The sequence below is a fragment of the Danio rerio genome, chromosome 25 (assembly GCF_052040795.2).
Source record: "Danio rerio strain M-AB ecotype USA chromosome 25, GRCz13ab, whole genome shotgun sequence".
In the NCBI taxonomy this organism is placed as follows: domain Eukaryota; kingdom Metazoa; phylum Chordata; class Actinopteri; order Cypriniformes; family Danionidae; genus Danio; species Danio rerio.
Genome location: NC_141045.1, coordinates 1,517,501 through 1,543,219, shown reverse-complemented (window position 1 = coordinate 1,543,219; position 25,719 = coordinate 1,517,501). Strand labels below are relative to the sequence as shown.

The window sequence follows — 25,719 nt, the reverse complement described above, 5'->3', positions numbered from 1 at the left end:
TTAGGTAGGTTTGCAGACATGTGTGCTTTTCATTGCGTCTACCTTAAACTTCAGCCGTTTGCATTTCTCACGTTCACAGAAGCTCCCTGTGATCTTGACTAGGTGCAGCTGGAAAAGTGCAAGTGCGTTGCATCACGTGCGCGTCGCTTGATTGGAATTAAAACAACGAACTTGCCTGCAGGTCGCACACCAGAAGCGTCGCTCGGCGTCACTCAACGTTTGCCACGCAGCGCCATGCATTTTACAATTCTTAACATAGGTTTCGTTCAGGGTACACTCAACGGCACTTCAAGTCGGCGGCTGTCTGTGGCGCCCAGCCACGATTCGGGACACTTCATATTTCTGCCGCGCCACAGTGCGCCATCTGAATAGTTTAATTTTAAATAACATCTGAATGTGCGTGTCTGGTGTGCCCTGTCCCGGCTCTGAGCGGCGCATCTGGTGCCTCAGTCAAAGTAAATTCAGTGTGTGTGGTTATTAGTCTCGGTGTACAAGCTCGGCACTTTAAGCATATACAAAGACACACATGATTGTGTACTCTCTGCTTGGTCTGTGTCCGAGTACGGCTGAATGCTGATCCTCTCACTCATGTTGCTTCTCTCTGTTTGCCTGTCTGTTGCCATACACAACGTGGGGGTGCTCTTGGCTCCACCCCCTTATTAAGTTGGGCGGGAACTAATTTTCATGTAAAGCAACACACCCCTAAAACAGCGAGCTGTGAACACGCCCCCAACATGACACTTTACACATTATAATAAACAAACCTGACTTGTGTTTTGAACTGAACCTAAACTGACACACAAGAAGAACCAGAATATTAATATTAAATCATAAAAAAGGGGTAAACTAGGTGCCCTTTTATCTAGCCATGGCGGGATGAATTTTAGTGTGGCGCCTCCCATGGAAGAATAAATGTAGTGGAAACCATGTTTATATTGGTGCAGTACATCATACGACAAAAAACACATATTGTGACAGGCCGACTCTTCTCTGCTTGATTGGGATGTGATGTATTGTAAGTTTCACACCAGACACAAGAAGCACTGCCTTAAATTAAATTTTGTCCTGCATGATGTCTTTAATTTCTGGAAATGTATTTCATTACAGTGTTTTCAGGAGAGCTTCTGTGACGGTGCTTGTGTTTAAATGGTCTTTTATCTCATTTTACACTTGTACAATTAAATTAATGGCTAAAGGTGACCTATTATGAATGTTTTATTAGATGCTTATTGAATCACTGATGTCCTTAATCTGTAGTTTGAGCTGAGAATAGCCCACTGATAATGTTTTCTGATCATAACTGTGGCGTTTTGGTGACTGACGCTTTAAATGCAAATGAGATTGTACTCTTTTTCAGAAGAGGGCGGAGCTACAAACGCCTGTGTGTCAGCATAGTAGCAGATTCAAAACGGGACTAATGATATCTGTGTGAAAATCTTGGTGTGAGTGTGTGCTGCATGCTTGCGTTAGTCTTTAGCTATGTGTCCATCCACGTATTTTATGCGCAATTTGCAATTGCGCATAAAAAAACCAGTTGATGGAAACGCCATGATGCGCATAAATTTTGAAAATGCACATAAAAAAATTATGCGCCTAACTGCGTAGGATAGACTTTTTATTCGATAAACTGCGATGGAAACACTTTTACCGCACAAACTCCAGCATGCGCATTAAAAAAAGTCATGTGATTTTGTTGAAAGAGATCATGTGATGCTTAAAATGTGTGTGAATGGACAAAACGTCAGGCTGAGCACATTATAAAACATCTGAATTGTTGTTTTGGTCATTATAAAACGCCTTACCATTTCAGTATTAATGTTATTAAATTATTAATGACCTCCAAACGCCACTGCGCGCTCACTGCAGGTCAGGATTGTCTTCTGAGGCGCATTCATTTAGGAAAGATTGATGCAGCTTCTCCTACTGCAGCAAATGCAGGTTTTACTGTTGATATTTGGCGCCAGTTAATCAGGAAGTGCCGATTTTGTTCGCTTTGACTCATTGGATGGAAATGCTGCTTAATTCGCACAACTTTTATGCGATAATCCGCATAAAGTTTATTCGCATTTTTGGATGGAAACATAGCTTATGTGGCTCCTGTCGCTGCTTCATCTGTAACTCCACATCTATAATCCTCTGAGTCTGTGCTGACGTTATCTTCAGCAGCTCAAACACTCTGATGGCTAATGGACAGACGGCTGCTTCTCACTCAGGGCTGCTGTTTATGCTAATGAGGGAGAGATGGGCACTAGTGGGCGGGGCTTTCCTCTCTGATGACATCATACAAAGGGAGAATGTCAATCAAAGTGTTTCATTCATCAAGTCTGATTATAAACAATAGGATTAATTCATGTTCACCATTAGAGGCTGGAGATACTCACACACTGCTGACACACACCTGGGTTTAAACCACTTATAACAGTGATATCTGCATAATAGCTCCGCTTTAAGTCTGATTATATTTTAATTACACTGTTGAGCTTTCTGAAATTGAAAACAGTCACATCAACCCTTCAGCGGAAGTTGCTCAGTGGCTCAGAGCTCAGAGCTAAATGAACTGTGCATAACGCTTGTGTGTTTGTGCGCGCTGTAGCTGACGTGTGGTAACGAGGTTTCTGTGGTAAACGAGGCTAAATGGCTCAGACGGCCTCTTCCTGCTCAGTGTGTGTGCAGCTCATCTGTCAGTGTGTGTGTGTGTGTGTCAAACGCTGCACTCTCGTAACGAGTCTTCTGTCACGATAAAGAGAGCGAGCGAGTGGCTAGCGCTGCTCTTTACACTGACAGGAGGATAACAAGGAATCCACAGGGATGCTGTTAGCGGGAGACGTCAGGCAGAAAGACCCGGCGTTTCACATCTGCTATATGTTGCTTTGATATCTTCTCTACATACTGGGTAGCGATGGTCTGGAGTGTGGGTGCTGGAAATCCTTTTAAAGCGTTTGAGTTTTAGTCGAGATTTGGAATGAAATGCTTGATTCGGTTTAACCCTAAAGCATCCCTTATACTCCAGCTCATCATTCTCTTTCTTTGTGGACATGTTTGGGCAGTGATGGCTCGTTTCCACTGACTGGTACAGTACGGTACCATAGACTGTAAAATATATGGACGTAGTGTCCGTGACGTCACCCTTAGGTTTCTAAAGAGCGCAAAAGAAGCCACAAGCCAACCATCGCCATTTTGTTCGCGCGTCATCACACCCACGGCGGGATACCAAATATGGGCATAGAGGCAGAGAGTGGGCGGAGCTACAGACACCTGCTGGCATTTAGCTTTGACCTGCCTCAGACACACTTTACTTTGGGAGAACGCTTAATACTTCATCACCTGCGACTCACTTGTGTTCTGACCACTTGTGCTTGGCTGTACACTATATCAATAAAGTGTGTAGTCTTTTAAAAACACTGCTGTAATACACTGAGCCACTAAACATTGTTCTTATGACGTTTTTCAACAGGAGGAAAATGCAAATTACTTCCAAACACTTCAGATATAGTCTGTGTTAGTTACTGTAAGACTATTGATGAACTCCAGCATAACACTGTATGACAACACTTCAGATGACTGATCTAGAGCCTACAGCTAATCAATCCGTCAGATTCTGGAGTGCATTACAGCTCTAAATATAAATATAAACGATGAATGATCTTAAATAAAACAAATACATGTATAGAGATGGTATATAAGTATATAACTCTACTCACATGGGAAACGGAGGCCACGTGAATGGTTTGTGAGCACAATTAAGTGCACTCAGCATGCCATATCATCTGATAATTGTAGGAAACAAGTCCAAAAGGCAGTTGACTGTGTAAAGCCGCATAAAACATCACAGAAATACGATAAATATGCCGAGTTCAGTGGCTAACCTGCAGGATTCAGCTGAGGTGACGTGATGGAGACCAACCAGACCTAGCTGTCACTCAAGTGGCCACGCCCTTAATTATGCAAACTTAATATAACTTAATATAAAAGAAACGGATGAGTTATAAAAAAATCACCCCCCTCACAGTTGTCATGAAGGGTAATATTAGCTGTATTAACCAACATCTGTTTTTGTACAGGCTGTAAACACCTTTATTCTGCTGTAGAGTTGGCCATTCTAACAGTGGGCTCCATTGAAATTTGCTCTGTTTTGGAGTCAGGAGCGGCCAGGACTAGCGGAAATTCGGATGAATTGCAGTTTTAGTTACTTCCGTATTGGCTTCCTGAGAGAGAGCGGGAGGTTGCAGCTTGTACGGTACGGTTTGGGTCGGTACGGGTCACCTTTATCAGGCTTGTGTTTCCACTACAAAGGGTACCCTTTCGATGGGTTTGGTGTATGACAAAGTTTAAGTCGACGTCATGCTCACTCGAATAAATGTCTACAGTAAAGCTGTACGGGTCGTTCACATATCATATGAGAAGGACTTCACAAAACAGACGCTTTACACACATAAATACTTGTTTATAAACATTTATTACTGACTTTTCTATGAACATGATTTAATTATAACTGCAGATTAATGACGGTGTGAAATAGCCTACTGTAGCGTCTGTAATTATATTAAATAAATATATAAATGCAGCATATATGAACACATACAGCCCCTTACAGTCTGCGATATATTATTAATTACAGAAAAACTACACACTGCAGACATTTAGTACTTATTTGAGTTCAAAAACACACGCAATATAGCCCACAGTCAGCGCAGACCTCTAATCTGTGCCTGTAATCTTCACCAGCGCATGTCAGCTCTGTTAGAGAGTCATTCTGTCATTCCCAGTTCATAATAGTCCAATAGGTGATTATAAACATGGCAGTGTGTTCATGATTCAGGTTGCTATAACAATTCTGCTCCTGTGTTTTCACGGCTTCTCATTTTTTTCCGCGCTTCACTCTCACACTTGTCCTTTTCTTTCTGAATGGATGAGATGATGGAGACACTTCAATGATCACGCACACGTTATTATCATCAGCTCAAGAAGTTCGTTATATCAAATATAGACGCGATCGCGAGCTACAGCAGGGCTCGAAATAGCGACCATTTTGGTCGCATATGCGCCTGAAATTTGAGCTTTGCGACCTCATAATATATATTGGGAGCATTCGTGCGACTGAATATTTAGGTTGGAGTGCGACCTGTTTTTTTTTTTTTTTTTTTTTAACTTGGTAAAATCGCTCTTCCCTGCCGCTATATTGGTTCATATTAGCTGTCAATCACTCAAGACTTTCCGCTGTCAGATGATAGGGAGGGAGCTTCTGTGACCGCGGGGAATGCAAACTGCTGAAGAGTGAAAAGTACACTGAATCTCGATGCGTTGCATGCACTGCGTGTGCTGCCAACACAATCTCACGGCAATTCGTAACTTTTTCATACGTTTCCTCGTGAGATCAGGCTGCAACAGCGCAAATGTCCACTAAAACACCATCGCCAATGAAGCTTGCCTTTACTGCGTTTAAACTGATGCGGGTTATAACAAAGAACAGTATAGCGCAGGTGGTCATTGGGAGAATCCTGCTCTGCCCCCCTCATATATTGGGCCGGCTGACTCGCATGCTTTTCCACAAACACAGAAAAATGTAATTCAGCGCGTAACGAAGCTGAGCATTAAAACCACACAAACCGAAACCAAAACTTTTAAAAGTGAGACTTTTCTTACTTTCTTTTGTCCGTTCTTTCTTGAGGTGTATATTATTTTTCTATTTAATTACTGATGACTGCTTTGCAGCTTTCAGCATTAAATTTAATGGATTTATTATATTATATCGTTTGTTTTGTAGCAGAAATAGGCTACTATTTATTAAATTGACATGCATATAAACATAATAGTACAAAACAAATATTTCTTACTACAATGCTTCATTTGTGTTTGATGCAAACTATAAATTTATTTTTCATAAAGTAACAGTAGGACTTTATATAGCAGATAACTTACATTAAAGCACATTCAAGGCAGCATGATGATGAAAAATATATTTCATTATTAGTATTATTGTCATCATCGTCATCATTAATATTTTATAATTATTCAACATTCATTTTAGAATTATTGCACAAATATTAAATCATCACAGCATTAGTTAGATAGTTGTTTCTGTATTTTGTTAGTGCCAATTGATGTTGTTTTCAAATACAATAAATCCTTTAATATACAACTTGTCAATATTATAAATTTTTGGTGGGTGCTCCTAAATTTTTTCTGGTGCTCTTAAATTTTTCAGGTTGGGAGCACCGGTGCTACCAAGTAAGAAAGTTAATTTCGAGCCCTGTACAGGAAGAAAGCGAATACCGCTCGCACTTTTAGACGGGCTCGTAAAGCAACAACAGGACACGGCAGATTTTGTTCTTCTTGGCTTTGTGTCAGTTCATCAAGACGACGACAAGGTTTGTTTGAGCTCGGGTCGTCCATGGCTCGGTATTATATGCTTATAGGATATCCATGTAATCTCTCAGCTGTGTATTAGAAGATGGTGGATCCTTTGTTTACATTCTGTCTAGCTCCGCGAGCTGGTGACGCATCTCTTTAACCAATCAGCATTCAGCTGCGCATGTAGCTCCGCCTTTTGGTACCCTTTCTCGTTTTTTCGTACCCTTCCGAAAGGGTGCTGAAAAAGTGATTCGGTTTGGTTCGGTACACTTATTGACAGTGGAAACAGCCATAAAAGCGTACCGTACCGCACCAGTCAGTGGAAACGTGCAAGGTTACAAGTGTAAATCGAATGTTTAGGGGGAAATAAAAATAAATAAATCTATAAATGCCGAATCCTTTTAAATGTTTCTTGCCTTTCTCGATGTTAAACAGCTAGAAAACAAACCTTGTGTGTGTGTTTGTGTTGGCAGATGATGATCTGATTTCTCTGGCTTTAATGAGACGTGTGTGTGTGTGTGTGTGTGTGTGTGTGTGTGTGTGTGTGTGTCTGTTTGCGTCTGAATATGGGTTATGAAGGAGAGGAATGTGTCGTGTTAATGCTGTTTGTTTGTGTGTTTTGTCCTCTCGCTTTGCTCTCTTACACACTTCTTTTTCTGCTCGGCTGAAGGCATTTCTCTTGCTTTCGGTGTTTGAAGAAGCTGTTTTGGTTCACAAATGTTTCCTTTGCTCTCGTCTTTGTTTTCCCTCGTGGTTTCTCTTTTGTGTTTCTGAGCCTTGGAAGACTGTCATAAGTCGTAAAGTCTTTTATTTTCACCCGAACACAATGCAGTTTGTTCAACATGTAGACTGTTATGAACGCTGGGTTCCACACGATTCCTTCATGTTGTCCCAATGCAAATGAAGTTCACCTATTTTTTTTACACATTTAAAATTTATAATTAAAAGGAAGAAGATCAAACTATTCTTATCTCCAGACATGATGGCTTATTTTACACATATAAGACAGATGATTGACTTTTTGGGGGAACTTCCGCTTTCCGTAAACGTTCATGAGTGAGCTCAGAAAGCAGAAGTTCCCCCAAAATGTCAATATTTCAACAGAAACCAAAGTGTTGAACGTAGACTTTTATAATGTTTTTAATGTTATCAGACAGCGATTTTCGATCTGAAAAGACCTTTGAAGGAGATATATGCTAGATTATTTATCAAAAGTAAACCTAAAAGAAGGGTTTTAGATGTTTAAATGATGTATTATTAATTGTCTTTTTATTCTTATCATGTTTTTATTATTATAGTAATGTGATATTTATAAAATGCTGTAAACTTGTTTTAGCCATGATATGAAGCTGACAGTGCAATAAATTCAAAACCCTCCGTCTCTCCAATCCCTCATGCATGCATTTTTTCTGGACCGTCTCTTGATGAATCTGGTCTCGGTCACTTGCGGATGGCATGGCTGTATAAACGCTCTCATTCCCATCAGCCCTGGTGGTCAGGCCAATGCTTGACATCTCTAAACGCTCCAATTTAGAGCTTTAAATATGGTCGGAAGAGCAGCTCCAGAGCCCACGTCAAGGCAAATTACAGACAGTTTAGGGTTTCCATCAATCCGACGTTCGGTCACCCGTGCTCTCTAATCACAGGCCCGTGCAGTTAGAGCCCCGTTTATTTTATGACCTCAGAGATATAAGTGCTGCACAAGCCTGTTCAAACACTACATGGGAGATATTGTGGCCAAATCCTTTCTTATTGAAGGAAAGATCACCTTTACTGAGTGAGGTAGGCTTGTCGGCTAGCCACAGCAGTATTGCTGCTGACCATGTCCATCCCTTTATGAGCACAGTGTCTCCATCTTCTGATGGCTACTTCCAGCAGGATAACGCAGCATGTCATAAAGCTCAATCATCTCAGACTGGTGAACATGACAATGAGTTCACTGTACTCAAATGGCCTCCACAGTCACCAGAACTCAATCCAATAGAGCGGCTTTGGGATGTGGTGGAACGGGAGATTGGCATCATGGATGTGCAGCCGACAAATCTGCAGCAACTGTGTGATGCTATCATGGAGCAAAATCTCTGAGGAATATTTCCAGTAGCTTGTTGAATCTCTGCCATGAAGGATTAAGGCAGTTCTGAAGGCAAAAGGTGTCCAACACAGTACTAGTGAGGTGTACCTAATAAAGTGGCCAGTGAGTGTATAGGCACCGCTAACCTGCAGTTATATAGTGATGTCTGTGCACATGTTGGATGAAGTGTATAAACACTGCTGGATTTACCTGCAAAGTGTCTAAATTCGTCATTATTGGGCTTTTAAGTAAGTTATCTACTTCTGGATTTGACCAGTCTGCTCATGGTGCACTGAATTACACACCCACAGTGCACACAGCAATAATGTCACACATGAAAACAGAACAAAGTACAACATTCCCTCTCCCTCATTAGCATAAGAATCTGAATCTGCCACTATGCTGACACACAGGCATTTATAGCTCCGCCCTCTTATAAAAAATAGCACAATCTCATTTGCATTTAAAGCGACAGTCACCAAAACACCACAATTAGAATCAAAGCCTACAGGGTGAGTTATAGAGAGCTAGAGAACATTATCTGTGTGATATTTTGAGCTCAAACTAAAACACACACACTCTAGAGACAGCAGAGATGCGTTTTACACCTTAGTTTAGTTTAGTTTAAAGCTTTATTAATCCCCTTGGGGCAATTCATTCGGACATGGTGGTGCTTTACATTACAAGAATGACACACTCGACACTATAAACACCAACACTTAACATCAGGTACACAAACAAAACTGAAAATATTAATAAAACGGAATAATAATAATTTATAATAATAAAAAAAGTTTAGCCAATCAGAACAGTCAGACGCGTTCACGTCCGCGCAGTTTATGAGAATAACAGCCTTTGAATATTTTTCCAGACACATTTAGCTGCTAGAAATTAGGCAGATAAGTTTATATGTTCATCTTAATGCCAAACGTGTAGATAATTATCGATAAGATGCCTTTGATAAGCTGTTGTTTGTTTACCTTCAAGCTTTGCGTGTGCCCGTGAAACAGCCCGTGAGCGCCAGCACACACACATATCATGTACATCTCATGGCAACAAGGTTTTCAGCGCCGTGTTAGCGATCTCTGGGTATTCTGCCATGACTTTAATCCAGAACACCGGCAGAGTTGTTGTCTCGAACACTGTTTTAAGGCCGCCGTCATTTACAATCTCCAGCAGTTGGTCTTCTTCTTGCACGGACATGCTGGATTCAGCTGGTTTGTTGACAAATGGGTCACGTATCCATTCCCTAGCCGCTTGTGGGTCCTTTGAGGTTAGGAAGTAGTGCTCAAACTCCTTTAACAGTGAAGACTGGTGATCGTGCACCAGCTTGGTGAGTGAGGGCGCAGGCTCAGTCTCACACAAAAGCCCCACTAATGTTTGAAACATGACCAATATGCCTCAGTTTGGCTTTAAATGCAGCTACTTTATCTGCCAACCTAAAGATAGTTCATTCTTGTGCGGCCCGGTACTGATTGATCCACGGATCGGGGGTTGGAGACCACTGTTGTAAATAATAGCTCCTCTTCAATACACAAATATATTTTAGAAAAGCCTATGCATCTCTTTTATCACCAGCTATACCTATTAGTGGACTTTATTTTCTTTCCTACACCGCTCAGGGTCTCCAGATCGGTGTCCCCTTCTCATCGTACGTTTAAAGAAAACATGGCTCAGTCAATCAGCGTTGCGTGTTTTGGCTGGCAGTGTGAACGTGTTTGGGTTTGAGCGCTGGAAAACGTGGCTCTCGTTCTCCGTTTGTTTTCCAGCCTTTGATTGGCTCGCAGACGCTGTTTTCCCATGTGCTGGAATGCGGGTTTTTCTGCAGCCATTCTTTGCTTCAGGACGTGCGGCTGACAGGAGGATGTTTAAAGTCTGCAAACACCTCTTTCTTTCTCAACACACTCCAGGTTTTCCCTGCAGATCTGAACGCGCCGCGCTCTGTTGTTTACACAGCTCAGATTAGCCACCATGAGCTGAAAGTGAAGAGAGTGAGGAACATCTAAACGTGACGTCTGCTGAAGTGTGTCGACGCGCGCTGATTGAGGATTGGTTTGAGACCTCATGGGCTTTCCTTGTTTTTTACCTGTTTCATGTTGCCTTGTGCTGTCTTTTGAGTTTTATGTGCAAAAATGGTCCAAAAATGTATACAAATAATTTAAATTAGTGTTTTTGGGGGGGGATTTATCTGTTTTGTTGTGTCATTCTTATATTTTTAATTAACTTCATTTGCTTCTTTATCTAATGCTTACTGAAGTAAATATTTTAATTAAAACAATAATGGCAAAAGCCAAATTGAATGCTTTAAAACAAAAACAAAAATGTTTTTTTATAAAAATAAATGCTATTTATTTCATGTACGATACATTATAATCAGGGCATTACATTAACTTTTTTAATCACCGCTTTTTTTAATCATATGCATGCATAAATTTGACGTTGACATGCAAAAATGACTTGATTTAAATTGTATTTTGGCCACATGCGTCCTCATTCATTTCACTTTTTGTGAGCAACAAATGAGCATGAGCAAAGTAGTCATGGTTTCATAGTGTTATATTGCAATTAGTTTTTATTTTTTATGACATTTTTTAGAGCTTAAAATTAACGATTTACCAAATGTATGTCTATAACCACACTAAATAATTATTTCTTAGCCACAAATTTTTAATGTGTCAAAACAAGCAAAATATAGCTGTATACTATACTTTTTATTTAACAAAATATTTCTTAAAAAAGAAAAGAAAAGCAATTGACTTTTTAAAAAATAACTATTGTCATGTATCACAAATATGCTCGGTAATCTGTCCTGGCTAAAGATCTCGCGGATCACCAGTTGACTGCACATAAATGGAGAGTTCATCTCCCATTAAAGCAATGTTGCAAATAAAAAAAGATAATTAAACCATTTTAACAAAAATGAAAGTAAATAAAACCGTAAGCAAGTGAAAGCAGGTGAAACATACCATGTGTGATAATGAAAGGATGATCACATGCACACGGTTAACTTTAGGCAATTTAATAATCTGTTCAAAGTGAAAGCAACCGCTGCTGCTTACAAAAACACACATTTAGAGCTCTTGAAAGCATCAGGACTGAGGGTGCATGTTCATCACTATTTGTCTAGTTTATTTGAAAGAGAACCGATGACAGTTGAGTTTCCAGAACCTGCTCCAGACACGGTTTCTTTACGATTCGGGAGCACACACGCGTTTTAAGCAGCCGCGCGCATCACATCAGCTGTTAGCGCGAGTGATCATCATCCTCTCATTCGGTATTCATTTGCTTTCTTCTGCTCACGTGAGCACAATTATTTTACTTCTCGATTCTAAGATCACATTTGCTCGCATATTGGGTCATCCTTATATTGTCGAACCCTGCTTTTAGGAAAACTACCATTTAAAAATTATTTTTAACCAGCCAAAGTGGCTAGTGGAGATGTCTGTCTAACCCGCCAAAGCTGAAATCTACCCGCATTGGTCGGGTTGGCGGGTGTTAATGTAAAGCCCTGATTATAATTTACTAATGCTAAATTCGATTATAGCGTCTAAAATGTTGTTTATAATTGTTTTATTTTTTACATATTATAGTAATGTTTTTATTTAAAAGTTATATCAGTAGTTTCATTTGAGTAGTAATAAGTTGTAAAATAATGCCCATTTAATTAGTTTTCTGAGGCGGGTATTTTTGTTCTATTTAAATATTTTATTTTAATAACTAAAGCAAGTAATAATAATATTAATAGCTAAATATAATGCTTTAATAAATCTTCAATCTAATCAGTGCATTATAATGTCATGATTTTATGTAAACTTTTATATAAAGTAAATGAATTTTCATAGTGATTATCATTTTAATGTTCACTGTTGAATAAAGGTTTATACCATTAACAGCTTTTGATGATGGAGAGAGAGTGTGTGTGCGTGTGCGCGTGCGTGTGTGTGTGTGTGCGTGCGTGTGTGTGTGTGTGTGTGTGTGTGTGTGTGTGTGTGTGCGTGCGTGCGTGCGTGCGTGCGTGCGTGCGTGCGTGCGTGCGCGTGTGTGCGCGTGGTGATCATCACAGCAGAGGAATATCCCGCACTCTCCACCACAGCGCCTCTCAAAGGTGCAGCAGCTTGTCTTGGCAGGCCTTCTTCTGCTTCTCCCCTGCTAGTGTTTGGAAGTCATCACACACACACACACACACACACACACCTCTGTGGTCATTCTGTTGTGGCTAGACGTTATTCTGAGCATCTGTTATTTCCATCGTGTGTGTGTGTGTGTGTGTTGCAATAGGTAACATGTGACACTCGTTTAACAGATGTGACTTAAACCTTGCTCAGATCCAGCAGTCAGTGATAATATTAAAGCAGATGCCCCTTTTAGATGGTGTAAAATGCGTCTGAGATGTGTGTGTGTGTGTGTGTGTTTCAGTTTGAGAATAGCACACAGATAATGTTCTCCTGCTCTCTGAAATTGACCCTTTGTTTTTAGCGTTTTGGTGACGGTCGCTTTAAATGCAAATGAGATCGTGCTCTTTTCAGAACAGGGCGGAGCTACTAATGCTTGTGTGTCAGCATAGTGGCAGATTAAAAGCAGGACTAGCGTTATCAATGTGAACATCAGTGTGTGTTCACGCTTCTGTCAGTCTATGTGGCTGCTTCATCTAAAGCTCCACATCTATAATCCTCTGAGTCTATGCGGACGTTATCTTCAGCAGCTCTAATGGCTAATGGACAGACGGCTGCTTCTCACTCAGGGCTGATATATTGCGCATCATTTCTGCAGCAAAATTCCTTCAGTTTCCCAAGCCGTCAGTTCAGCCCGTGTGTGCCTGCTCTCCTCTGCCAGATCCTGAATTTCTGGCACCGCTGGGGCAGATTTCTGTCCTCCGCTCTTCCTTCCCAGACTTCTTCATTCGGCGGTCCTCACGCAGATGGTTTGCACAGCTTAAAAGGTTATCCTGGCGCTGGTTTGATGTTTTCCAGAGCCGTTCAGGATCCCAGTCCATCTTCATTGACTTTACAAGCGTCCTCTCGGGTGTCACTCTCAGCCAGATTCAGATCGCATTGCTTTCCTGTTCAGGTCTGCATTTCAGACAACTCGGGGATTACAGCCTGTCGACAGCTAAAGACCCCATCTGATTAGTAACAATTGTATAAATAATAGTAATTCTTTACATTTATATAGCGCATTTCGGAACGCTTCACACACATTTTTGGGGGGAAACTCCTCATCCACCACCAGTGTGCAACGACGGCAGCCATATTGCACCACACCAGCTGATTGATGGAGAGCCATGATGGGCCAGTGGTGCATTCATTCGAAAGATGGATCATTAATATACAGTACTGGGGTGTTTAGGATCCACACAGACTGCATGTTGAGCGCCCCCTGCTGGTCTGACTAACACCACTTCCATCAGCAACCTAACTTTCCCATGTAGGCCCCGTTTACACTGTGTTTTAGCTTGAAACTCATACGTTTTTTTACGGTTATCTGTCCACACTACGCCGGAGTTCTCGAGCTCCGAAAACTGAGCGTTTTGGAAACGCTGGAGAGGCTGTTTTCATCCTAAAACGCTGCTGCGGCGTCTCAGTGTGGATGAGGGAAAACGGAGACATCTGAAAACGGAGGCGGGGCTGCTGAGATTCGCTAGCTGATTGGGGCTTTTGTGTCATTGCGTATCCTTCTCTTATTCGTCAAGCCTCTGTCACATGACTATAACACATGGCTTTAACACTACCGGAAGACAGCAGACCAGCCTTCACTTCAACATGGACACAGAAATGGGAGTGTTGTTTGCACTATTGTGTGTTTTAGGCGCCGTTGTGCAGTTATTCATTTGTTACGTTTAGTAACTCGACCTGGTCTGTCCACAAAAATACCTCTCTTGCTTTCTTTGCCATCGTGTTCATTGTTCATCAGGCGTTTGTTGACTAACAATAACCAAATGCCGAGCGAGACGCATGCTTCCTGTTTATACTAGAACACGCATGCTCAGAGTGCACGAATGGTCACGTGATATACGTTTTCGGTGGCGTAGTGTGGACGGAGATATGTTCAGAAACACTAGTGTGCATGCGGATCGTTTTTGATCTAAAACGCCGTTTTAAAAATAAAACGCACTAGTGTTCAGTGGGTTATAGGGGTGTCACGATCGAAATTTATGCTCAATTTTGATTATCGAATCAAAAAAAAGAATCGTTGATGCTGCCACGCCCCCATGTCACGTCAGCTTGGCTTGCCAAGCGGGGAAAAAACAGGCTTGTTGAAGTGCTTGTTGAACTGCAGACGCAGGAGACCCGTCGACAGAGCTTAAACCCTCTCCTCTTTCAATGAAGTCGCCGGTGTGGAAGCATTTTGGATTTCCAGTGATTTATGTTGACAACGTTCGTGTTGTCGACAAAAAAACACAGTTTTGCAAGCTCTGCTATGTACGTATTAGGGTTCGTCCGATAGACAACACCGGCATCGCGATCCTCCGCCCGCCCCCGTTGCAAATCCGCTCGCGAAAAGTACACACTCAGGCCCTGTTTACATTGTCTTTGTTTTTAAATGCCATTTTAGAACGACAACGATTTGACATCCACAGTGGCGTGTAGCATTTCTGAGCAGCCCTCCTTCCTCACTACCTCTGAAAATGCACATCACGTGACCACACAGACACAGACGCACACACAGCCATGCGCTCGAGACAGCAGGTCCAGGCAGTCAGAGGACTGCTTCAATCTTTCACTCACTTGTACTTAGTCATTTTAGCGAACACCTCAGATACTGTTGGCTGGTTCCTGTTGGTTGTGCGTCTTTTTTAGCGACGCCATTATAACGACACAGATCACTGCCTATTCACGAGTCCCGCAGAAAAAGTGATTGACAGGTGGTAATTATGTGTGTGTCTTGCCTTTATTCATTTACTGTATGATTTGTTTATGGGTAAAACAAAGACCATGCAGGTCAGGTAGTTTAAACGGTAGACTACAAATAATTAATTGGTCATTAATTAATTAATTATTCATAATCGAAAATCGAATCGTGCCTTTAGAATCGAAAATGTAATCGAATCGAGGATTTGGAGGATCGTGACACCCTCAGTGGGTTACCATGTGTGAGTTGGAGAGAGCTAGCTGCCGTTAACCTGTGCTTGTATACGAATGTATACCACATAAAATAAATCAAACGTTAGATTTAATTTCACACAATAGTAGTTGAGAACTAAACCCGGATGGGGATGATTTAAGCGATCGCTTTAGAGGAGCGACTGCGTTTAGATTGGACTCAAAAGCGTGCAGGATTTATTTGTTGGCCTGCACCGTGGGTTGTTTGAAAAACTCAATCTGGTGTTAACCGCAGAGCAGGACTGGAAACACGGAAAGTTTACACCGAACTTGGAGGGAGAGGAAAAGAAAACGAGCTCGGAGCCGCTAATGGCGTGCTGTCGACCACAAACGGGAACGAGAGCCAGGAAAGCAGCGCTGTGTGTGTGTTGAAGTCTCTCCCTCTGAGCTTCACTATTCATTTAGCTCTCCCTTCCAGACCCTCGCTTTCTTTTTCTTCTTTCCTCCAGTCGTTCCGCCTCACGCTGAGAGACTCGAGAGGCTGTTTGGGTTGAGCAGATCTTGCGTCTGGATAGCGTCTGGTGGTCTGTCCGTGCACATGCAGCCGTGATGCAATTATATATTGATATATAGCTTGGACATCGGTGTGTGTGTGTGAGTGTGTGTGTGTGTGTGTAGCTGCATTCCTCATCAAAGACAGACTGAAACTGTTCTTGCATTTCAGCATTTAACATCCAGTTGTGATTTCTGACGATGCACTGATGTTCACATGACTCTAAGAGGTCCCGTTATGATTTCTGCATCAAATTAAATTTACACAAGTGTATTTGTACGCGTTAAAGGCATACTAAATGCTAGTTTAGTGTCTAATATTTGTGAAAATAAAGTATTGGTGGATGTATTTTCCTTTGTCGTTCAGTGTAGTCGTTGATGTGTTTATGAAATTGAAGTATCCATATTTAATTACTTCTACAGCTGTAATAAATGAGTGTTGTGTTTTAGAGTGCTGTGTTTAACAGTTTGTTTATATTTTAAGCTTTTTAAAGCATTTAGAACTGTGTTTATGCAGCTGTATTGAATGATATTGAGTTTTCAGTGATAAGTACAGGGTATCCACATCATAATGCATTCAGTCAGCATATAGTGGATCAAAACATTTTGCAAATTTATCCAGAGACAAGGATGGATAGATAGATGGATGAATAGATGGATGGGTGGATGGATGGATAGATGGATGGATGGATGGATGGATGGATGGATAGATAGATATAACAATGCATGGATGGATGGGTAGATAGATGGATGGATGAATGGATAGATTGATGGGTGGATGGATGGATGGATGGATGGATGAATGGATGGATGGATGGTTGGATTGATGGATGTAAGGATGCGTGGATGGATGGATGGATGGATGGATGGATGGATGAATGGATGGATAGATATAACAATGCATGGATGGATGAGTAGATAGATGGATGGATGAATGGATAGATTGATGGGTAGATAGATGGATAGATGAATGGATAGATTGATGGATGGATGGATGAATGGATAGATATAACAATGCATGGATGGATGGGTAGATAGATGGATGGATGAATGGATAGATTGATGGGTGGATGGATGTATGGATGGATGAATGGATGGATGGATGGATGGATGGATGGATGGATTGATGGATGTAAGGATGCGTGGATGGATGGATGGATGGATGGATGGATGAATGGATGGATAGATATAACAATGCATGGATGGATGGGTAGATAGATGGATGGATGAATGGATAGATTGATGGGTAGATAGATGGATGGATGAATGGATAGATTGATGGGTGGATGGATGGATGGATGGATGAATGGATAGATATAACAATGCATGGATGGATGGTTCGATGGATGGATGCATAGCCAGATAGATATATAGAATGATGGGTGGATTGGTAGATGGATAGAACAATGGATAGACAGACGGATGGATGGATGGATGGATGGGTAGATGATAGATAGATAGATAGATAGATAGATAGATAGATAGATAGATAGATAGATAGATAGATAGATAGATAGACGGATGGATAGACAGATGGATGGATGGATGGATGGATAGATAGAACAATGAATGGATAGATAGATAAATAAATAGAACAATGGATGGATGGATGGATGGGTAGATGATAGATGGATGGATGGATGGATGGATGGATGGATGGATGGATAAATAGACCAATGGATGGGTGGTTGGATAGATGGATGGATGTATCAATGGATAGCCAGATAGATAGATAGATAGATAGATAGATAGATAGATAGATAGATAGATAGATAGATAGATAGATAGATAGATAGATAGATAGATAGATAGATAGAACGATGGATGTATGGATAGATGAATTGTTGGTGCTTTTTGTATTGGATTTCAGGATGTTTGTTGATGTTTTCATCTGTACTGTTTATACTGTGTGCGTGCGCGTGAGTGTGTGTGTGTGCATGTGTGTGTAAACAGCATTAATGTACCCAATCGCTGGACAGGTGTTTGAATGCGACACCCTCGCTCTAATCCTAAGTAATCCCGTCTGAAACCTCGTGTTGCTTTCTTACCGCCGACAGTCAAGTTCAGCCAATGGAGGCCGTTCAGATATACAGGTGCAGAAATGAACTCATGGAATGTGCAGGAAAGCTGTGTAGTCTTCATTGTATACACAATTAAGCTCAATCAATCCTTGTTAAAGCTACAGTTGTAATAGCTCCCTGTGCCCAAACGCTTTAAACCTGCTCTGTAATGACTCCTCATGTGTTCTGAACTGTTGTACATAGTCAGCTATAATCCTGACTCCATAGTGCTCGTCCTGCCATGCGACTATTGCGGATTCACACACTGCCATATAACGCTGAAACCATCCATCATGCAGCCCTAATGCATGCATTTAGCCGTTGTAGTTCATGCGTTCGCTGGAAATCGCACTCATGACCTTGGTGTTTCAGACATCAATTACAGCCCTTCTCTGCTCGCCTTTGGTGAACGAGCCATGAGTCACGAGATCAGCCGGATAAGAGGACGAGAAGGCTGATGACAGAAGCAGATTAAGAAACGTAAACTTTGAAGGTGTTGTGTGTGCAGCAGTGTGAAGTAACGGCCTTAAAAAGCTTGAAATTGAAGACATCAAGGTCATGCGGAGCAGATGGCGAACAGGTGATAGTAATGCTAATGTGCTCTGCAAGGGTATTGTTAGCCGTGTGCTGTTGCTATGTGCTAGTATCGCCAGCATATTCGATCACACTGCATGCATGTTCTAGCAGCGTTTCTATTTTTAATGTTTCAAATATGATGGGATGTTTTAAGCATTGCTATCATGTTCTTAGGGGCGACGCAGTGGCGCAGTAGGTAGTGCTGTCGCCTCACAGCAAGAAGGTCGCTGGTTTGAGCCTCAGCTAGGTCGGTTGGCGTTTCTGTGTGGAGTTTGCATGTTCTCCCTGCGTTCGCGTGGGTTTCCTCTGGGTGCTTCGGTTTCCCCCACAGTCCAAACACATGCGGGACAGGTGAATTGAGCAATCTAAATTGTCTGTAGTGTGTGTGTGTGTGTGTGTGTGTGTGAATGAGTGTATATGGATGTTACCCAGTGATGGGTTGCAGCTGGAAGGGCATCCGCTGCATAAATGGATAAGTTGGCGGTTCATTCCGCTGTGGTGACCCCAGATTAATAAAGGGACTAAGCCGAAAAGAAAATGAATGAATGAACATGCAGGGCTCAGCAATAAGCACTGCCCGATTGCTCGGGGCCAGCGTGTGAGATGCTTGGGACAGTAGACAGGATCGTTACTGGCCCGATCTGGCCACTGCTGCCGTGTCACTAAAGTTCAATTTACCTGTGACTATTTGTCAATTTCGTGCAAATACAGTCTTAGAATCGAGAAACAGTTTGTGTTTTCAAGCCTTCAAACGCTACCTTCTCGGTTCCCCTTATCTGATTATATCTTAGGGGTGTCAAAATGAATCGCTTCTTCGGTGCACCGTGATGCAGACGCGGACAATTCGGTATCGGTTCAGTAATAATCATAACCGGTTATTACTGACGTCATTTACCTCATATGCGCTCTGTCGCGAGGGAGGCGATCGCGAGTATTTACAGCGCTTTAACTACTTAAAACTCATAAACTGTGCACAATTTCACTGTGTGTGTTTGCTGGATCAGTCTTTCACTGACATATACAACAATAGCCCCTATTTCACTGAAATCCAGAGAATGAAAGTAGCCGACTCCATTTCTCTTTCTCTCTCTCTTTCTCTCTCTCTCTCTCTCTCTCTCTCTCTCTCTCTCTCTCTCTCTCTCTCTCTCTTTCTCAGACACAGTGGCCCATTTGACCTGCTGGCGTGGCTTTTCTTCTCTTCTCGGCTGTTTTACAGCGTTACTTCTGCATACAGAAACGAGTGCGTGTCTGCAGTTTTCTCCACCGTGTCTATCTACATCAGCTGTGAGATCGCCGCTGCCACTTATCAGCATCACTCATCTGTGAAGAATGCAGCGTGCAAGAGCCAATCGCAACCGTTTTTTTTTGAGGGTGTGGCCAATCAAAGGGGTGTAAGAGAACTAGACAAGGATCAGAGAGTGAGCGGGATATTTATATTTGTTTATATTATTTGCTAAATGCTTGTGTTGTTTAAAGGTACAGTTTATATATCTGACTGTTTGTATTAAATGACAAAATTGTATTACAAATAATATATAAATATAAATATGTTCATACATTTTAATACAAGAACTGCTGCTGTGAAGAAAATATAAAACTGTGTATGGAAAGCATCGTCAATGCACCGTCATGCACCGACGTATCGAATTGAACCGAATCGATGGTATGATAATCGTAACCGAACCGAACCGTGAGACTAGTGTAGGTTCACACCTCTATTATATCTTGTGAGCACGTTATTTTTTCCGTATCAACCAGTACAGCGAAGAGTCAGCAACATGGCGACAACATTAAATGATGATGCTAAAGGAAAACATTTGTTTCTAACGTCTTGGAAGCAGATGTGAAGGGATGTTTTGTTCAGTTTGCCGTCAGTTTGGCAGGTCAGCCGTCTTTTGTTCCAAAACACTTTGAATTTTTCTCATTAGACATTAATTAACATCTTTTAAATATTTAAATTCTAGATTTACAAAAATTGACACATTTTTTTTTATTTGTGGCTAAGAAATAGCTATTCACTTTTTGTTTTTGTTTTTTGAAAACATTGACAGGGCAAGTAAAAATCGGAACCACTGGTCCGATTGGGCCAGTAGAAAAAATCCTTAGCGTTGAACCCTGACATGTGCTTAGCTTGTTTTTAGGGATGCTCCGAGCAGGATTTTCTCAACTGATACCGAGTACAGATTCCTTGTAATTGTGATCACCCAACTGATTCTCATGCTTCAAGCTTTCTATAGTTTTGCCAATGCATTTTTTCCTCCATGTATGAGATCTCACCTTACCTAAGAGAATAAATTAACGATGTTGCATACATGTAATGGTCAGAAGCAGCTTTACAGAATAATATTAGATCAAACAGATATCGGAAAAATGACTGACCATTCAATTTGGAAACATTGCGCATGTTGTAGCGCTGTGGATGTATAACCCAGGTTGTAAACTCCTAAACAAACACTTGGGATTGGTTCAAGAGATCGGAGCATCGCTACGTGTTTTACATGCTTTATTCAATGGTTATTTTTATTATTTTATTTATCAGGATCCCCATTAGCTGGAAGGCGGGTCAGTAGGGGGATCGGTAAAATGAGGTGCTGGATCAGATTTCAGAGGTGCCAAATTAAGCACTGCCTAGGAGCTCAATACATCACAGATATGCTCACTGAATACAAACCTCAACAGACCACTCAAATCTTTAGGATCATATAAGCAGGGTGAATCAGCCTTCAGCTACTAACAGCGCCCCCTGCTGCTGGAGTCAACTTTAGAAAATGATCAGATGTGCTCCAACATTAGACATGTTCAAATCAAGACTGAACACTCATCTGTTTAGCTGTGCCTTTACTGAATGAGCACTGTGCTGCGCCGCACTATTGTCTTTCTTTTCTTTTTCACTCTTTTATAACCCGTTTAGCACATTTTAATCTGTTTTTAATCATTTTTATTTTCTTATACTTGTCTCTTTTATTCCTGTTTATGTAAAGCACCTTGAATCTCCACTGTGTATGAAATGTGCTATAGAAATAAACTCACCTTGCCTCACACTCAATATTAGTGCAGGTTTATCAGTAGGTGATGATCGTGTTCTCTTTGCACATATTTATCCAGTTTAATCGATATCTTTGTATGGAAACAGAGCGAGTGTAATCCTGGTTTGATGTAGTGTGTAATGAGTGTGTGTCTCTCCATAGATGGAGTCTCCGGTGTCGACGCCGGCTCCTCCACCGCTCCACCTCCTGGCTCCAGTGGGGAACAGTGAAATCTCCTCCTCCTGTGAGCAGATTATGGTCCGCACGCGCTCAGTAGCCGTCAACACCTCAGACGTGGCTCTGGCTACTGAACCCGAATGTTTGGGTCCCTGCGAACCCGGAACCAGCGTCAACCTGGAGGGCATCGTCTGGCAGGAGACGGAGGACGGTAAGGGGCTTTTTGTTTTCTTTTTTTGACAGGCGCGTGCTTCTTTTACCCTAACCCTTGTGTGCTGTTGGGTGGTTTTCATCCACTCTGGGCTGATTTTGAGTCTTAATTAGGCCAAAACTTTCTCTGTGTTTCAGCAAATGGGATGATTTTGACACATATTTTGGGGAAAATAATTTGAAAATGTTAAACAATTCAACAACTGGGCTGATTGACTCCCCTTTGGTTATGTTGGGGGCTGTTTTTGCCCCATTGACTTACATTATAATCACATTATTTATGGATTTTAGCTTATTTAAATGTGTAGTTCTTAAATACTTAACCCCTTGTGTGCAATTGGGGATGTTTTCATCCACAATTTTGAGTCTTAATTCGGACACAGGTTTCCCTGTGTTTCAGCAAATGGGATGATTTTTGGTGATGAATCTTATTTTGACACATATTTTGGGAAAATACTTTGAAAATGTTCAAAAATTCAACAATACTCTCTCGGGGCAGATTGACTCCCCTTTGGTTATGTTGGGGGCTGGTTTTGCCCCATTGACTTCCATTATAATCACACTATTTGTGGATTTTTACCTTATTTTAATATGTAGTATGTAACCCTTGTGTGTTGTTGGGTCATTTTTATCCACTCTGGGCTGATTTTGAGTCTTAATTTGGCCACAACTCTCTCTGTGTTTCAACAAATGAAAGGATTTTAGGTCACAAATCTTATTTTCACACATATTTTGGTTAAAATACTTTGAAAATTGAAACAATACACCCTTTTGTTATGTTCGTGGATGTTTTCCATATCCCATCAAATTCTATCAATCCAATTAGTTTGCCTAGTCCTGTAAACCTAGATGCTTTCTCAGATACACACACAGGTTTGTTTCACTATCTTAGTGAGGACGTTACTTAGACTTCCATTGTTTTTTATTAAGGTTAATGAGAGTGGCCTAACCCTAGCCCTAACCTAAACCCTAAACCAACCCTCACAGAAACAACTGCACATCATAAGATACTAATAAACACATCATCTGGTCGATTTATAAGCACTTTTAATTAGCGAAGAGCAGTGAAACAGTGGCTCGTTTTGACCTCACTTTAAAAGTGATGACAGTTAAGACCTCATGAGTATAGATAAACCAGTACACACACACACCATAACAAGCAAATTAATTGTAAAGGTTGAACAATATTAGACACCGGTACGTAAATATAACTTTGTTTTTTAATTTTATGCTAAACATTATTTACAAAAGTATTTTTGTGGTTTATTAAATGCCCTTCCAGACACAACCCAGTACTGGGAAACAACCATACGTACTCATTCACACACACACACTCATGAACTACAGCCAATTTAGTTCATCCAGTTCAATGTTTTCTTCTCGCATCTCATTAAGTTCTATCAATCCAATTAGTTTGCCTAGTCCTGTAAACCTAGATGCTTTCTCAGATACACACACAGGTTTGTTTCACTATCTTAGTGAGGACGTTACTTAGACTTCCATTGTTTTTTATTAAGGTTAATGAGAGTGGCCTAACCTAAACCCTAAACCAACCCTCACAGAAACAACTGCACATCATAAGATACTAATAAACACATCATCTGGTCGATTTATAAGCACTTTTAATTAGCGAAGAGCAGTGAAACAGTGGCTCGTTTTGATCTCACTTTAAAAGTGATGACAGTTAAGACCTCATGAGTATAGATAAACCAGTACACACACACACCATAACAAGCAAATTAATTGTAAAGGTTGAACAATATTAGACGCCGGTATTTAAATATAACTTTGTTTTTTAATATTATGCTAAACATTATTTACAAAAGTATTTTTATGGTTTATTAAATGCCCTTCTAGCCGCAGCACTGTACTGGGAAACACCCATACGCACTCATTCACACACACACACACACATTGTTTTCAATGTTTTCTTCTCACATCTCATCAAATTCAATCAATCCAATTGGTTTGCTTAGTCCTGTAAACCTAGATGCTTTCTCAGATACACACACACAGGTTTGTTTCACTATCTTAGTGAGGACGTTACATAGACTTCCATTGTTTTTCTCTCAGGTTAATGATAGTGTCTATGGCCTAACCATAGCCCTAACCTTAACCCTAAACCAACAGTGTATTTTAAATAATCAAACCAACATTAACCAAAATAAAATATTAAAAATTACACATTTTAAATCTGATGATTTTCATTTAGTTTCATTTGTTTAAGAGTATTATTGACATTTTTAAAAAAAGATACAAATAAAAAAACCTAATAAAAATATTCATTATCTGAAATTACATAATAAAAAAATGTCAATAAATATCAATGTATTTCCACTCATTTTTGTTTGATGAAAGGGGTAGTTCACCCAAAAATATCGTCATCATTTAACTAACGGAATAAAGAAACCCATAAAGGTTTGGAACTCTTGAAGGTGAATAAATAATGAGCACATTTTGAGAATAATCTCTTCAAATTTGAAGTACTGTCGAAAACCTCAAGTCTCGCCTTTTAGGAACGTTTGCAACAGGCTACATTTCCAGTTGGTTCACATCTATAATCTGTGCGTATTCGAGAGGCTCATTTCAGTGATGTCTGTCATCTTGCGGGAATGTTTAATACATGATTTCCCCAAAAATCCCTCATGGTCTTTTGCGCATGTCTAAATAATCAAGGCTGTTTAGTGTTTGTTCCCCATCTGGAGAAGTGCACGCTGGGAGAACACACTTATATTTGCTTTGCTTTGCTCCATGGACACTAATTCCAGTTTGGCTGAAGCTGCTGGTGGAGATGGACAGAAAGTGTGCTGTTTGCTTCATTATGCAATGCTTTTTCACCCAGAAAAGTGCTGTTTTTGGATCCCAGACTGTTCTGATCTCGCTCTCGCCTTCAGCTGTTTCCATGCGCTTGTTCTGCAGCCTAAATCAATCCAGACAGCAGTTTGTTTTCTCCACCTGATACAGCTCAACTCTGTTTTTCAGTTGTGTGTTATCCGCAATGGTGCGAAAGTGCAAATACTCTATTAAGATGGTAGTCCAGTCGGCACCAGTAGTGTAGTGGTCAGTGTGTCGACACATGCACTGGCGTTCACAGCGACCTGAGTTTAATTCCGTGTGCCGATCATTCCCCTCTCTCTGCTCCCCATCCTGTCCTGTCAATTCTCTCTACTTTTGTTATTTAAAAAAGATGGTAGACCAGTAGGAGTATAAACTATAGACCCACTCTGAAGAGAACATTGGAATCAGTGAGTCATTTACTGGAGACTTACTCAGATCAGATCATTTGAATCCTTTACTGGAGAGTCACTCTGTTCGTAACGTTTGAATTAGTGAATCTTTTACTGGAGACTCACTCTGAGCAGATCATTTGAATCATTTACTGGAGACTCACTCTGATTAGATCATTTGAATCATTTACTGGAGACTCACTCTGATCTCATCATTTGAATCAGTAAATCTTTACCTGGAGACTCACTCTGATCTCATCATTTGAATCAGTAAATCTTTACCTGGAGACTCACTCTGATCTCATCATTTGAATCAGTAAATCTTTACCTGGAGACTCACTCTGATCTCATCATTTGAATCAGTGAACCTTTTAATAAAGAGAGTCACTCTGATCTCATCATTTGAATCAGTGAATCTTTTAATGAAGA

The 25,719-nt window shown here is 40.9% G+C and overlaps 1 protein-coding gene across 8 annotated transcripts in view; it reads left to right on the top strand.

Annotated features, from left to right (window-relative positions):
• znf609a (zinc finger protein 609a) overlaps positions 1 to 25,719 on the top strand; it is a 187,439-nt gene that overhangs the window by 112,867 nt on the left and 48,853 nt on the right. For all 8 annotated transcript variants that reach the window (XR_015525877.1, XR_015525880.1, XR_015525879.1 and 5 more), the window contains 1 exon segment: positions 21,839 to 22,064. Coding sequence is in view for 4 of the 8 variants with exons in the window: in XM_087311222.1 (XP_087167348.1) it covers positions 21,839 to 22,064 (226 nt within the window). In the remaining 4 variants the exon portion in view is untranslated.